Consider the following 16,355-nt stretch of genomic DNA (forward strand, 5'->3'; position numbering starts at 1 on the left):
TTAAAACCGCCCAGCTCTTGTGACAGATATACAGAATTGCTTCCATTTCTCAGGGGAAGTGCTAATTACAGGAGAAACACATGTACCAATACCAACCTGTATCATTTTGACTATAAGCTCTCTAAATAATGATTCTGTTTAGAGGCAGGAAAAGCAATAATTTCAATTAAAAGAACAGAGAGGGACCTCCCTGGTAGTCCAGTGGCTAAGACTCTGCACTCCCAATGCAAGGGGCCAGGGTTCAATCCCTGGTCAGGGTACATCCCACATGCTGCAGAACCAGGGCAGTCAAATAAATAAATATTAAAAAAAAAAAAGAACAGAAGACAGCAACATCTGCACTATTCATTCTAAGACAACCAGTGGGACATACTTCAATTTCTGAATCATTAGAATCCAGCTGTGGTGGAAGAATGGGCAGCATGGGCTGGCCCATTTTAGCCATCCGAGAGATCAACTTGGCCTTGACTGTATCAGGATTCTAAAAGGAAAGGAAAGTCACAAAAATCACTGTAATCAAGGTTCGTTACCTTCAGTCAACTCTATGTCTTTGACTCTTATGCCACATCTATTGAAAGCACTTTTTCTACAAAATGAGAATTAAAGACTTCTTTCCTAGAAGCATACATGGGTCACAATGAATGGCAGTAGAAAAAACAATTCCCTACGTGTTGGCATGGACAAAGTGGTTCCATCTGTATTCCTTCATTTCAATCAAGTCTCCTTACCAGGCATAAGTATTCTCACTTTACAGATGAAAAACTCAAGTACAGATTAAGGGAGGGAGGCATTTTAGATAATAATACCTTCTCAAAAGCCCAAGAGCAACTCAGTAGGTAAACATTCAGAACAGATTTAGGGAGAGAGGTAAACAGGAACTCTATGTTCTAAATTCAGGTTCATTTAACACTGACTTGGCACTGATAACATACTAGTCCCTGAGCTGGATGCCTCTGTATTCATTAACTGGTTCAAAGTACAGTTTTCAGAGCAGTGTATAGCCCTAAGAGTAGCAAGATAATCTAGTGAGTGTAAAACGAAATGACCATAGCCTCTATTTTAAAATTATTTATAAGCTACAGTATTATTGTTTAGTAGTTCAGTCGTGTCCAACTCTCTGTGACCCCATGGACTGCAGCACGTCAGGCTCCCCCATCCTTCACCATCTCCCAGAGCTTGCTCAAGCTACTGTATACATAAGACATTAAACTTGCTTACAGCGATGGATAATACTTCATATAATTTGTAAACAATTATATACTCAGAGTGTGTGCTCATCTTTTTTTAACAGTGGAGGCACATCAGCAAAACAAGTTAGATCCGTCAAAAGATGACTAATTATATAAATCAATATCCACACAATGGAACACTGGGATCTAAAGATAGAAAAGAATGAGGAAGTTTTCCATACACTAACATGGAAAGACACTGTTAGTATAAAAAGCAAGGTAGATAATACATATAATATGCTATTTTTTGTGAAAGGGGGGAAATAAAATATACATTCCTACTTGCTTGCATTTGCATGAAGAAACACTGAAGGAAAACATAAGAAACAAAAGCATTTACCCAAGGTGTGGGGGTGGGGAGGGGGGTGAAATAAAACAAGGGTACATGAGGAAAGGGGTAGGAATGGTCTTCTCAACGTATATCCTGTTATACTGTTTTACTAAGTGTGTCCTATGAATGCAATTATATATTAAAAGCAAAAGATAAAAACTTGGGAAATTCCCTGGCAGTCTAGGTTGGGACTTTGTCTTCCAAAGAAGGGGGTACAAGTTCGATCCCTGGTAGAGGAGCTAAGACCCCACATGCCTTGCAGGTAAAAAACCAAAACATAAAAAACAGAAATATTCTAACATATTCAATAAAGACTTTGAAAATGGTCCATATAAGAAAAATTTTTTAATAAAAATTTAAATGTAAAAAGATGGTTAAAGTTTTATGTCATATGAACTTTGTCTCAATTAAAAAAATAAAATTGCAAAAAAAGAAAGGAAAAAAAAACATTGTAGACCACTAACTTACCAAAAGTTACCGAAGTTTAGAAATATTTGATAAAAGTAGCTGTGTGTAGAGAGTACAAAAGAACTAAAACCGAACAATTTTGTCAGCATTCAAAGATCTGAGATTTTACACTGTTTTCCCATTTTCTTGATTCCTTGGCTTACCCTTCTGGGTTTAGACCACTGTTTATACATATCAGATCAATTATTTGCTTAATTAATTCCTACTTTGGATTGTATATAAACAACTAAACTAGAGTTGGAGGGAAATTAATCATCGATTTCAGTCCACACAGTTACCGTAATGTGGCAGGCGACAGCTACAAAGCGTTAGCACTTCAACCACCTCAGCTATCACCCATCCACACGCGGCACACAGAGGCCTTCGTGGAGCAGGCAGGGCGGCCTCCAACACAGTGCACACCTTCCCAAAAGTCTTCAGATCCAAAGTTTACTACAACATGCTAGTCTCCTTATCTCACAGTTGGGGAAACACAGAGGCCCAGCAATCTGCTCAAAGCCAACTGCTACTGCTGCTAAGTCGCTTCAGTCATGTCGTGACTCTGTGCCACCCCATAGACGGCAGCCCACCAGGCTCCCCTGTTCCTGGGATTCTCCAGGCAAGAACACTGGAGTGGGGTGCCATTGCCTTCTCCGCAAAGCCAACTAGCTGGTGAATTAGTGTAGAATTCCTCTGAGAAAATCAAAGTATAAAGACATGTAGTGTTAGCAGTAATTATGATAACAAAAAGCAATGTTAATTGAGCTCTTACAATATTCCAGACACAATACTAGAAACTCCATAGGCATTATTTCATTTAAACCTCATGGGCTTCCCCACTGGCTCAGCAGATAAAGAATCCAGCTGCAATGCAGGAGATACAGGTTCAATCCCTGCGTTGGGAAGATCCCCTGGAGAAGGAAATGGCAACCTGCTCCATTATTCTTTCCTGAAAAATCTCATGGACAGAGGAGCCTAGCAGGCTATGGTCCAAAGGATCGCAAAGAGTAAGACATAACTGAGCGCACACACGCACACACACGTGCACATGTACACACACAATGAAACCTCATAAAAATCTTGAGAGATTACCGAAGACATGTTTTATGTAGGCTCTGAACTTAGGGCTTTATAAACATATCACAAAAACAGATTACAAAGAGGGGCTGTGAGAATTATTTCCATTTTAATAAGGAAGAAACTGAAGATCAGGGAAGTTAGATAATTTTCTCAAGGTCACATGTTTGTAAGAATAAAGATTTGAATCCAGGTCTCTGCAGAAGCCCAGGCTAATTTAAACTGACTCCCAAGTAAAGGACAGTGAATCAAGTAACCACTGACTTCTACCCTAAATCAACATTTCTCTCTCTTTTTTTTTTTTTCTCTAACCTACCACACCCAAGGCACATGAAACCTTCCTAGCAAACTGGGGTTAAGGAGATAAGACATATATACTCACTGTATTTACTGTAAGGTGTTCACTAAGGGAGTTAGATTTGGAACGAAGAGCTGACTCCCTGAAAGCAAATAAGACATATCCTGAGATAAAAACAAAATCTATAATCACAAGTCCAGATTATACTGGATAAACACTGTTTTTTAAGACGTTTGATAATTTAACAGCTGTAAAATAGAATTTCAACTGTTCTGTACTTTGCATAATTTCTGAAAGCTACTGAAGATAAACAATTTTCCATTCAAACAGAAAAATTTACATTTAATCCTTAGAGATAAGTGTTTATGGCTTTTGCCCAATTTTTCTCCAAAGTTTAGCGGGTATTCTTTTATATCTGAATTAGTGTTTTTATAGACTATGAACATTAATCCTTTGTTAGAAAGTCTGAAGCAATTATGTTTCCCATTTCCTTTATCCCATTTCCCCCCCAATTATTTAAAATTATTTCAGTTTTTAACTAGTACATTGGTCCAGAAGTTCATTCAGGTTCTTCTACATGATGCAATGGACAAACCTGAACAAACTTTCTGGCCAACTTAATATATCCCTATTTCTGAACTACCCTAAGAATCCTATTTATGGACAATAAAAGAGCTTGATACAACTGCAGTGTCTTACCCTGATCTGAAAGGCACCGAAGTGGATGGCGACACAACAGGATCAGCAGAGATGCTGTCAGCAGGAGGGATGGGAGAAGGGGCTGCAGAATCCCGGGAACTAACGCTGTGCCCATCAGAGCCAGAATCTCGAGCGAATTTGACCTAGGGAAAGATCAACCACAGGTCGAATAGGCCAACAGACCACAAAAACAGCCACCTTCCCCCTCCATTCTCCTTCCATCTTACTTATTCTTCATCATACAAAGTCATTACCTGCTCATGGTAGGCAAAAGAGAAAATGGAGACAAGCCAAAAGAAAAAAAAAAAAGATAATTACTGGCAATTCAACTATTAAGCAGTAATAGTTAGGATTTCAGATGTACTATTTCACATTTATATTATGTGTGTGTGTTTTACAGAAATGGGGCCATACTGCTTTATTCACTCACTGATTAACATATTAATATTTCCATGTTAACTAAATTATTAATCGACAACATCCTTTTTAACTTCTAACTTCAAAGGTCATACCCTTAACTGCTATCAACTTCAGGAAAAAGTCTCCAAAGGATTTTGGGGACAGAAGTCATAAATATCTATGTTATCACAAAATATATTTCATCATTTCCTACTTGGTGGACATTCAGTTTATTTCTAATTTCTTCCATACAAACAATACTTCTATGAATAGTTTTATCTCTGTATCTTTGCACATAATCTTTCCCAAAATACAAATTCCCAAAAGTTAAATTGCTGGATAAAAGTTATACTTACTTTTAAAACTTTTGATATATACCATTAAATTTCACACCATAAAGGCTGAACTACTTTATACTCCATATTTGTACTCAGTTGCTCAGTCATGTCTGACTCTTTGGACTGTAGCTTGCCAGACTCCTCTATCCATGGAATTTTCCAGGCAAGAATACTGGAGCAGGTTGCTATTTCCTACTCCAGGGGATCTTCCCGACCCCCAGGGTCCTGCCAAACCCAAGCTTCCTGCCCCTCCTACATTGGCAGGTGGATTCTTTACCACCGCACCACCCGGGAAGCCCTTATACTCCAAAAGTGGTATATAAATCCTTCTCAAAGCTCTTGTCACACTGGGTATTACCATTCTGTATCACCCTTGTCAGTTTTTTTTTTTTTCCCACCATATTTCATGGCTTGCAGGATCTCAGTTCTCCAATCAGAGGCTGAACCCAGGCCACGGCAGTGAAAGCCCAGAATCCTAACCACTAGGCCACCAGGGAACTCCCCCAGCCTTGTCAGTTTAGTAAACAATTTGTAATTCTTTGATTATTGGTAAAATAGGGTATTTCTTTCTTATGTTTACAAAAAGTCTTTATGGATTCAAATTGATTTGTTATCTATCACAGCCATGATGTCCTCAAAGGAAATGGAGAAAATATAAAAGCTGTGAAAAAGGCATCTGGAAGCTGCCCACCCGAGATAAGGGTGGGAAGAGTCACTGAGAAACCATGCATACCCTTTGTCGCAGCAGGAATAACAGCCACAGTGAAGATGGCCATAGTATCTACTTGCATTGTATTTCGTAGTTTACAGTCCCAAACACTATCACATTTGGACCTAATAATCACAGTGTAAAGCCAACAGAGTCTTTTTGGGGGTGAGGGGGCAAGGGATTAGAGGGGGAACATTAATGAACCTCAGTTGCTATAAACTTCATTTGGGCTTCCCTGATATCTCAGACAGTAAAGAATCTGCCTACAGTGCAAGAGACCCGGGTGTGATCCCTGGGTTGGGAAGATCCCCTGGAGAAGAGAATGGTTACCCACTCCAGTATTCTTGCCTGGAGAATTCCATGCTCAGAGGAGCCTGGCAGGCTACAGTCCATGGGGTAGCAGAGAGTTGGGACACGACTGAGTGACTAACATAGAGATTATTTGTAATAAAACCTTTAAATAGTACAAAAGGGTAGAATGTAACAAAGTAAAAGTTTCTAAACTCCATTCCCATTCTCCAGAGGAAAAATCACTACATTTCTTTAAATGCCTCCAGAAATTGCATATGAATATATGGGCGTATGTATATATTTATTTGTGTATGTATAAATATACACACAAAATCATACTACCCATGCTGTTCTGCAACTTGTTTCTTTCACTTAAAAACAGATTTTTGATATTCTTTAAGAAATACACAGACGTCCACCCCCTGAAAAACCATAATTCAATCAGTCTCATAATGACACACACTTAAGCTGTTGCCAGTTCTCCACTACCACAAACAACGTGGCAAAAAGCCATGCGTCTGTCTCCAGCTGTCCATCTACACACAGGTGTACATGCACACTTCTGAAAACATATTGACAGGGTGAATTTGTAGCCACGGAATTACTAAATCAAAAACTATGAACCCTGGGTAAGAACCACTATTTTACAGAAAAAATAAAGAGAGAAGTGACTATAAATACAGAGCCAAGAAGGACATAAACTTTGGCCTTTAGGGAACACGTGTATACCCGTGGCGGATTCATGTTGATGTATGGCAAAACCAATACAATATTGTAAAGTAATTAACCTCCAATTAAAATAAATAAATTTATATTAAAAATAAATAAATAAAAATAGATTCTAAAGCTGTTGTTCTTTCCAACTATACCATTTCTACTTAAAAGAAAAAAAGACAGAGAGAGAGAGAGAGAGATCTTTAGAATCTTTTCCGACACAATTATTTATTCATTTTACGTAACTAGCAAAGAGGACTCATCAAACACAACACAGCACCATTTCACTCACCCGCCTAATCTCCACCTCGAACACCAGGATCGAGTCTGTTGAGGGAGTCCATCCTATTACCCCTTCAGAGCCAGCAGCGCAGGCTGGGGGGATGATAAGCAACCGCTTCCCTCCTTTCCTCATGCCCACCATTCCATCCTCCCAGCTCTTTAGGAATCAGAGAAGAGGAAAAGCTCATCAGATACAAACCTTCTCATAAGACAAAACACAGCAGAGGATCATCAGTTTATGCTCCCCACTCCCACACACCAGTTATAAGAACATCTAGAATACTTCTTCTCAGCTGACTTGTCAAAGCCAGCACATCCAGGGCTAAATGAAATATCTTAGATGATGAGAGAAATTGGGAGGAACAGAACGGCATTACAAGAGAAATAAAAGCTATCATTTATTAAACACACTTTTTTCTAAGTACTTTGGTAAGTGCTTTACTTCCACTATCTTGTTTAATTCCTAAAATAACTTCATAAGGTTAGTAGCAATAGCCCCATTTTACAGAGGAGAAAACTGAGGCTTAAGGAGGTAAGGTAACTAGCCCAAGATCAGTTAGTACATTGTTAAGCCAAGATTCAACACTAGCTTTAAGTCTAGCTTTAAGTGTCATGCCCCAACTACTATGATCTCCAGGGAAAAGTTTCCAAAGGATTCTGGGAAAAGGAGTCATTAACAAAGCTATGGAGAAAAACACTCTGCCACACGGATGAATGAGTGCTTAACAATGCATCAATATGTCCTGACACAATGATACCTCACATGTGTAAAATATTCTTTTTTAAAAAAAATTCTAAAAAAAAGAAAAACAAAAAGAACTTCTCATTTTATATTGGAGTATAGCTGATTAACAATGTTGTGAGGGACTTCTCTGGTGATCCAGTGGCTAAGACTCCACGTTCCCAACGCATGGGGCCCAGATTCAATTCCTCATCAGGGAACTAGATCCTGCATGTTGCAATTAAGATCTGGCACAGCCACATTAATTTTTTTTTTTAAAGAAAAATAAACCAAAAACAGTGTTGTGATAGATTCGGGTGGACAGCAAAGGGACTCAGCCATACATATACATGTACCCATTCTCCTCATACTCCCTCCCATCCAGGCTGCCAGGTAACACTGAGCAGAGTTCTGATGCTGAGCAGGGCCCTGTGGGGCTCCTGGGAACGGAAGCCTTTTTGTCTCCCATTCCTTGTAGGCAAGACTCCAGCCTGCATGACCTTCTCTGAGTTCTCCGGACTTGACTTGACGGAGCAACTGAACGGACTGAAACAAAGGAGAAGCAGCAAGGAAACCACCTGAGGCAAGGTTAAAGGGCCCAGAGAGGCTCATCAGGATTGGGAGACGAGACCCAAGACCCTGCACACACCCTCATCAGGTCAACAACCCCACCCTTTTGAAACAGTGCAGAAGAAGGAATGAAGATGGTTGAGGGAATGAAGATTGTTACTGCTTTGATCTTTATCCTATACCCTGACATATAACTTCTCCCTACTCACCAGGGAGGGGGGCACAGGTTCTTGAAGGGCTAGCCTACTGTATCCCTCCTTTGCCTGGCAAAGTAACAAAGCCGCTCTTTTCTTCTACTCTGTAACTCTGTCTCCATACTTCTGTTTGGCACTAGTGTACAGACAGCCAAAATCCTGGCAAGAGCTCCCTGTGCTATATAGGACTTTGCTGGTTATCCATTTTAAACAGGAGAGTGTGCGCGTTGATCCCAAATTCCCTCTTTCCCTCCCACTCATCCCCCCTGGCAACTATAAGTTTGTTCTCTAAGTCTGTGAGTCTGTTTCTGTTTTGTAAAATGAGCTTTACTTTATAAAATACATCCACAGTTGCTAGAGAAGAAATTCACAATGTGAACCCGAGTCCTTGGACTCCAATCCCAACGTCTCTCCTGCTATGTCGCAGCTGCTTCCCAGCATGATTCGAAGCATCCCAGACAGATTAGAATCACTCATTAATGATACACTTCTAGAAGAAACAATTTAATCTCTTTCCCAAGGAGGCAATAGGAAGAATTTAATTGTTCCCTCAGAACCACAGAATGAAAACTGAAAGGCAGGGATCACAAAAAAGAAATGTACCCTTCTCCAATATATTGTCTCACAGGGCAAAGTCTCTCAAATCCAGATAACATAGCACATTTTTCTGTATTTTATAATCAAGCCTTTCCAGATTCTTAGAAAATAAACCCAGCTTAGAGATTTCATAAAATTTAGTCTAAATTAAGCACACTGCAACTGATAAACTCTTACAAGAACACAGTTAAGCCTTTACCTTGATGACTTTTCCTGACCCCAATTTCAGGCGAAGAAGCTTATCTTTGTTAGCAGTGGAATCAAAAACCTGAAAGTTAATCAAAATAAATGTCAGCCAACTTCACAAATAATAATAATCATTATGATGTTCAACTTAACACAGAACAGCACAGTACTTCTGAAATAGGTAATGTCAAATATACTGGAAAAATACTTCTGACCTGAAAAAAAGGGACCACATCATGGCTAAAAGTGTTACCACACTGAGTATCTCCAAAGCAAGGATTTTCCACATTTAGAAAAAAATAAACTTCTACCACCACATATTTAAAATTATCTTAATCTATAAAGAATTTTCAAATAAATTATCTCATTTGATTCGAACAACCATCTGGCCAAGGAAGTAGATAGAGCCCTAACTAAGGTCAATTCACAGGGGAAAAAAATCTAAGAGCTTAAATGATTCGACAAAGTCAAGTTAGGATAAAACTGGGACTTGAATCCACATTTTTGGACTCATGATCTAAAGCTCCTTTTATCAAATCATACTACTTTTGAGGGCTTAATAATATAAGCCCAATCTATTCACACTAGTATAAGAAAAACAGAGAAACAACTGTGAAGAAAGTCTAAGAAGTTTAAGGCCTAATCCCATAAGAATCTATTCAAATTTAAAATTGGTATAGGAGGACAAGATGTACACATGAACAATTACCAAAAATAACACTGGTGCAAACTAGTTTCCACTTGCTCTAAGGAAGAGACACGGCGGCACCAAGCAGATTTTATACACTAGCATTTCATGGTTATGTCTCAGAAGCGGCTGCTGCTGCTGCTGCTGCTGCTGCTGCTGCTGCTGCTAAGTCGCTTCAGGCGTGTCCGACTCTGTGCGACCCCATACACGGCAGCCCACTAGGCTCCCCAGTCCCTGGGATTCTCCAGGCAAGAACACTGGAGTGGGTTGCCATTTCCTTCTCCAGTGCATAAAAGTGAAAAGTGAAAGTGAAGTCGCTCAGTCGTGTCCGACTCTAGCGACCCCATGGACTGCAGCCTACCAGGCTCCTCCGTCCATGGGATTTTGTAGGCAAAAGTACTGGAGTGGGGTGCCATTGCCTTCTCCACAGAAGCGGCTATAGAGGTCAAACCAAGGCTCCTGAAAGATTTCTATTTGCTAATAGCAGCAATTCACAGTAATATACTGTACATTTGAATAGCTCTCATGCTATTTAAATTACAAAAGAACTTGCAGGGTACTTTTTCTTACCTGGCCCAGAACGTGATTCTGAAAGAGCCAGCTGGTGTAGGCCACTTCTAAAGAATCTCCAACTTCTACAGCAGGGCCTTCCACTACCATCAGGTCCTGTGACAACACTGAATCCAGGGAAGAGGTGCTGTTGCACTTGGCAATGCAAACCTGCGAGGTGAAATCGAAGCAGCATGAACCTAGTTTAAGCTCAGTTAAGGACTCACTCAGTTACTACTAATTGCTCTTTTCCAAACAGTGGCGTCCACTTACGAAACAAATTACATGTTTAGAAGCAAACCATCCAAAAGTCAGTAATCTTGCCAGCAATCAAAGTGCTTAAGAGTATGGCTTTGGAGTCTGACTGTCTGAGTACAGATCTGGGCACTGCCACTTATTAACGTGTGACCTCAGCCAAATAACATAACTCCTATGAACCTTATTTCAGACTTTTGTTTTGTAAGATGGAGATAAAGGCTTTGCATATTTCCTAGGGTTAGCTATGAAGACTGAGCTAATAATACAAGGAGAGTACTTGGCACAATGCCTGGCAAATAACAGTAAGTACACAATAAACATTTGTTATCATTACTATACTAGTTTACTGCTTCAGTGTTTGGGAGCCTATGAAAGATAGGGGAGCATCTAAAAAAATGTCAAAAGGCTATTTAAATAAATAAAGGCCCTTTACAAAACCATGATGTATTCCTAGAATTCATCTCTACCACCTACAGATGTACCCATATTATGTTAGCTCAGACACTAGATAAAGAAGTCAAACATTATCTTAATGAATAATTTTTCTATAGTCAATGTTTGAACATATATACCTTAGAAACTTGCTACTCATTTTCTTTAAAAAAAAAAGTTTCATTATTGCAATCAAATGCTAGCTAAAACAATGAGAAGTCATTTTTTATCAAGCAAGTAAGAGTAAGAAGGAAAAAAATACTATAATAATTCTAAATGTTGGCTAAGGGGCTTCCGTGATGGTCCAGTAGCTAAGGATCCGCCATGCAGTGCAGAGGACACTGGTTGGATCCCTGGTCCAGGAAGATCCCACATGCCCAGGGGCACCTGAGCCTGTGTGCCACAACTACTGAGCCCAGGCTGTGGAGCCTGTGAGTTGCAAATACGGAGCCTTTGCACCACAACTACTGAAGCCTGAGCGCCCTGGAACCTGTGCTCCACAGCCAGAGAGCAGCCCCTTCTTACTGCAACTGGACAAAGTCCAAGCACAGGAAGGAAGACTCAGCACAGTCAAAAATAAATAAATGTGGCAAAGGTATAGTGAGAACTGATATGGATGTAAAACAGTACAATTTATACAGAATCTAAACATACATGAACTGTTTGATTACATCTTTCACTTCTTCTAGTCTGAGGAAATAATCAGAGACCAATGCAAGAGACATGGGTTCAGTCCCTGGGTTGGGAACATTCCCTGGAGTAGGAAGTGGCAACACACTCCAGTATTCTTTCCTGGAAAATTCCACAGACAGGGGAGCCTGATGGGCTACAGTCCACAGGGTCGCAAAGAGTCAGACATGACTGAGCTACTGAATACACATGCATGCTGAAAGGACTATAACTATTTATGCACCTCATGCACAGGAAAAAAAAGAAATGTCACATGTCAACAGTGATTACCTTGGGTAGTAAGATTATGAATGCTTTCAAATGCTTTTCTAAATTTTCTATAATGACAATGAAACAACTTTTAAAAAATTCTTTTAAAATAGTATCTTAAAAAAGATAGTTGTATTTATTTCTTAAGATAATTTATGAGAGGTGTTTAAAGATATGTTTATATTTAGCCTTTTGTTTCTCCTTTCAAGCAATAAGTATTCTTATTATTTCCCTAAAATACAATAAGTTCAAGGGATGAATTTAGGGTTGTTTTTTTTTAATGCTTGTAACTAAAAATATAGCAAATTATGAGTTTTCCATATATTTTCTTAAAATCAGGGAAATCCAGACTAGTGTTTGGCTCTTCACAGAAAGAATAAAATAGTCTTACCTGTTTATTGAACTCCACGGCAGCCTTTTCTGACTCAAACATGATGGACCAGTTTTGTCTCTGGTCATCATAAAAGGTGCTATAGTTATTGGGCCGAACCTGGAGAAAGGAAAAATGTTGAGATAACTCAACAGCAGGCAGCACAGTGGATAAATGTGACTGCCTAAGCTCACGTAGAAGGGCCTTGCCTCAGGTGGACCCAAGGAGAGTTATCAGGGAACTTTCTTATTCCCTCCCATCCTCCACCAATCACCCCTTAGTCCACATTCCCAGAAGGCAGTCAAGAGACCTTTCCGAGAGGTTCTGTTAAGATATTCACTTTGGGGAATTCCCTGACAAGCACAGCCAAAAAAAAAAAAGATACCCACTTTTCCCACCAGGTATGCACAGACCCATCTGTCCTATAAACCAGTCCCAAAGGAGCTACTGATTCCAATAGGGAAAGCCTTACCATCAGCTCAAAGTTCAGATGAATCCTGGCAACAGTTACTGGCTGTTGTTGGCTGATATAAAGAAGAATACTATACTGTACTCAAGCAAAGACGGGCAGAAAAAAGAGAAGTTAAAGAACAATACAAAGATGTCAGGGGTCATGCTTCATGCAGGTATAAAACTCAAACCTCAGTTAACCCATTAAAGTTTAGAGTTTATCTTCTCACCGTCTACTTTAATCTCTTCTCATTTTGACCCTACTCTTTTAACTGTAATTAGCAATGTCTTTATTTTGTTGGTGTTTTTATTTGAATGAGGGGTGACTAAAGAGATAGGCAAATGGCCCACAGGTACATAAAAAAGATGTTCAACACCATTAGGCATTAAGGAAATACAAATCAAAACCACAATAAGATACCAGTTCACACCTATTAGAATGGCTATTGTAGAAAAAGGAAAAAAATGAAGTGTCAGCAGGGTAGTGGAGAAACTGGAACCCTCATATATTGCTTATGGGAACGTAAAATGGTATATGCTGTAGACAGAGTTCAGCAGTTCCTCGAAAAGCTAAACAAGGAATTACCATTCAGTTCAGTTCAGTTCAGTCACTCAGTTGTGTCTGACTCTTTGCGACCCCATGAACCGCAGCATGCCAGGCCTCCCTGTCCATCACCAACTCCCGGAATCTACCCAAACCCATGTCCATTGAGTCGGTGATGCCATCCATCTCATCCTCTGTGGTCCCCTTCTCCTCCTGCCCTCAGTCTTTCCCAGCATCAGGGTCTTTTCCAATGAGTCAGCTCTTCGCATCAGGTGGCCAAAGGACTGGAGTTTCAGCTTCAACCTCAGTCCTTCCAATGAACACCCAGGACTGATCTCCTTTAGGATGGACTGGTTGGATCTCCTTGCAGTCCAAGGGACTCTCAAGAGTCTTCTCCAACACCACAGTTCAAAAGCATCAATTCTTCGGCGCTCAGCTTTCTTTATAGTCCAACTCCCACATCCATGCATGACCACTGGGAAAACCACAGCTTTCACTAGATGGAACTTTGTTGACAAAGTAATGTCTCTGCTTTTTAATATGTTGTCTAGGTTGGTCATAACCTTCCTTCCAAGGACTAAGTGTCTTTTAATTTCATGGCCATATGACACAGCAATTTCCCTCCTAGTATACATGCAAAAGAACTGAAAAGAGGGACTCAAACATACACTTGTACATCAATGTTCACTGCACTGTTATTCACAATAGTCAAAAGGTGGAAACAACTAAGTGTCTAGCAGATAATGAACGGATAAATATTAAAAATGTGTTTTATATATATAATAAGATATTATTCAGCCATAAAAATAACCAATTTCTGATACATGCTACAACATGGATGAATCTTGAAAACATTTTGCTAAGTGAAATAAGCCAGACAAATATTTTATCATTCCACTTATATGAAATACCTAGAGTAGGCAAATTCATGATAGTGTGGGACAGGGAAGCCTGGCATGCTGCAGTCCATGGGGTCACAAAGAGTCAGATATGACTTAGTGACTGAATAACAACAGAAAGTAGATTAGGGGTTACCAGGGAATAACAGAAAGGGGATGGGGAGTTATTGCTTAAAGGTTACAGATTTTGTTTGGGGTGATGAAAAAAGTGGAAAGAGTGATGATGGTTGCTCAATACTGTGAAAGCAATTTATGCAACTGAATTATATACTTAAAAATGATTAAAATGGCAAATTTTATGTCTCATACATATTTACAACACACACACACAGAAATTAAAATTCAACTCTAGAAGGGAGGGAGGGACTGACTACAGAAGCTCATATACAATCTTGTACTAGAAAAGACTTCCCTTATACTATGTGAGGCAGATACAGCAGGGACTGATCACCTCATGCCAATCAAATTATAGACTGAGCTGCTCAGTGAAGGATCACAGGTTATGAAGAGCTGGCTCACTTCTGGGCTGTCCCTATTCCTGAGCACTATCTATGAAGGCTTTTCATTGAGAGCTTGGATGGCCTCTGATTCTTTGGTCCTGAAGTTTTCTGCCCATCAGAGATTCTGAGCTGAGATTCTTTAGTCTCTTCCCCATGAAGTTCAAAATCTAGCAAATGTTTTGAGAGGAAAGTTGTTGCTTTCCAGCCCTAAGTTGGATTTTATCTCCTATGAACCAAAGGCAATCTTTCCTTCTGCTTTTCTGGTATAGTCCACGGACTTCCACACCACACCCCAATTCATCAAATGTCCCTTGGGGAAAAACCAATCTTGTGTTTGGAGCGTCTACAGTTTTCGCCAGTGTCTTTTCCCCAGCAGTCTCTGCTTGGGACACACTTGATGCTTAGTCTACTCCTAAGTATCAGCAAAGGTCTCAAGGCAAGGAAACACTCAGCTTATTGGCTCTTTCCTCTCAGAATTTTAATTCATCTACTCCTCATCATTTCCATAGCTCCCTAATGAATTTTAAAATACAATTTTTTCACTTTGTCTTTTTATACTGTTGCCTGCTACAACATAAGACATTCTATCTGGAAGTGAAGGGTGGTAAGGTCCCAATGCGCCTGTGCTAAGTCACTTTAGTCATGTCCAACTCTGTGCGACCCTATGGACTGGGTAGCCCATCAGGCTCCTCTGTCCGTGGTATTCTCTAGGCAAGGATACTGGAGTGAGTTGCCATGCCCTCCTCCAGGGGATCTTCCCAAGCCAGCGATGGAGCTCACATCTTTTAAGTCTCCTGTATCAGCAGGTAGGTTCTCTACCAGTAGTGTCACCTGGGAAGCTCAAAGTCCCAATACCAGATTTTTAAATCCAAATGGCAATCTCTAATGAAGTAACGAACTTAGATAATAATCAACAATGCCTGGTAACAGGGACTTGTCTGCTGGTCCAGTGGTTAAGACTGTACGCTCCCACTGCAGTCGGGGCAGGTTTGATCCCTGGTCAGGGGGCTAAGATCCCACATGCCTCCCAGTGGGTCCAAAAGAAAAAAACAATGGCTGCTAACATGATAAAATGAGAGACAATCAGACATTATATATCTCCCAATGGGAGAATGAGAGATTTAAGGAACTCAGTAACAACTGCAATGCATGGACCTTATTAGGTTAAAAGTAACTGTTAAAAAGAAAAAAACAGATAATCAGGGAAATCTGAATACTAACTGGCAGTGTGCATAAGATCAAAGAATTACTGTGGGTTTTGTTTAGGAGTGATAATGGTTATGTTTTTTAGAATCTTTATCTTGTAGAGATATGTACTAAAATATTTCCAGCTAAAACTGTATGCTAGAGATTTATCCAAAATAATCTGAACAGGAGAATAGGAAGACAGGTTGGAGTTGAGATGAAAAAGATTAATAACTGTTAGACTTCAGTAATGGATATGTGGGTGTTTGTTATTCTAGTCCCACTGTTTTTACATGTGTTTTGCAAATTTCCAAAATTAAGCTTTTTGTTTTTCATATACAGGAGTGTTGTTCATTACTTTAGCTACCCTGAACAGGTAATCTTCTCTCTCAGTGTCTCAGAGTTTCTGAGGTATGTGGACTGCATGTTATCTGGACCTCTGAAATGCTATTGTTTCCT

The 16,355-nt window shown here is 39.8% G+C and overlaps 1 protein-coding gene across 4 annotated transcripts in view; it reads right to left on the minus strand.

The window, feature by feature from the left end:
- Positions 1–16,355, minus strand: part of FKBP15 (FKBP prolyl isomerase family member 15) — a 57,208-nt gene that overhangs the window by 25,210 nt on the left and 15,643 nt on the right. For 3 of the 4 annotated variants that reach the window (XM_061426531.1, XM_061426530.1, XM_061426533.1), the window contains 8 exons: positions 12,791–12,865; positions 12,340–12,438; positions 10,341–10,490; positions 9,096–9,164; positions 6,825–6,971; positions 4,082–4,224; positions 3,467–3,524; positions 374–481 (listed from right to left, as the gene is read on the minus strand). In XM_061426531.1, the coding sequence (XP_061282515.1) occupies positions 374–481; positions 3,467–3,524; positions 4,082–4,224; positions 6,825–6,971; positions 9,096–9,164; positions 10,341–10,490; positions 12,340–12,438; positions 12,791–12,865 (849 nt within the window). The remainder of the gene's footprint in view (positions 1–373; positions 482–3,466; positions 3,525–4,081; positions 4,225–6,824; positions 6,972–9,095; positions 9,165–10,340; positions 10,491–12,339; positions 12,439–12,790; positions 12,866–16,355) is intronic. The other variant, XM_061426532.1, reaches the window with a different exon arrangement.

The sequence above is a fragment of the Bos javanicus genome, chromosome 8 (genome assembly GCF_032452875.1).
Source record: "Bos javanicus breed banteng chromosome 8, ARS-OSU_banteng_1.0, whole genome shotgun sequence".
Taxonomy (NCBI): domain Eukaryota; kingdom Metazoa; phylum Chordata; class Mammalia; order Artiodactyla; family Bovidae; genus Bos; species Bos javanicus.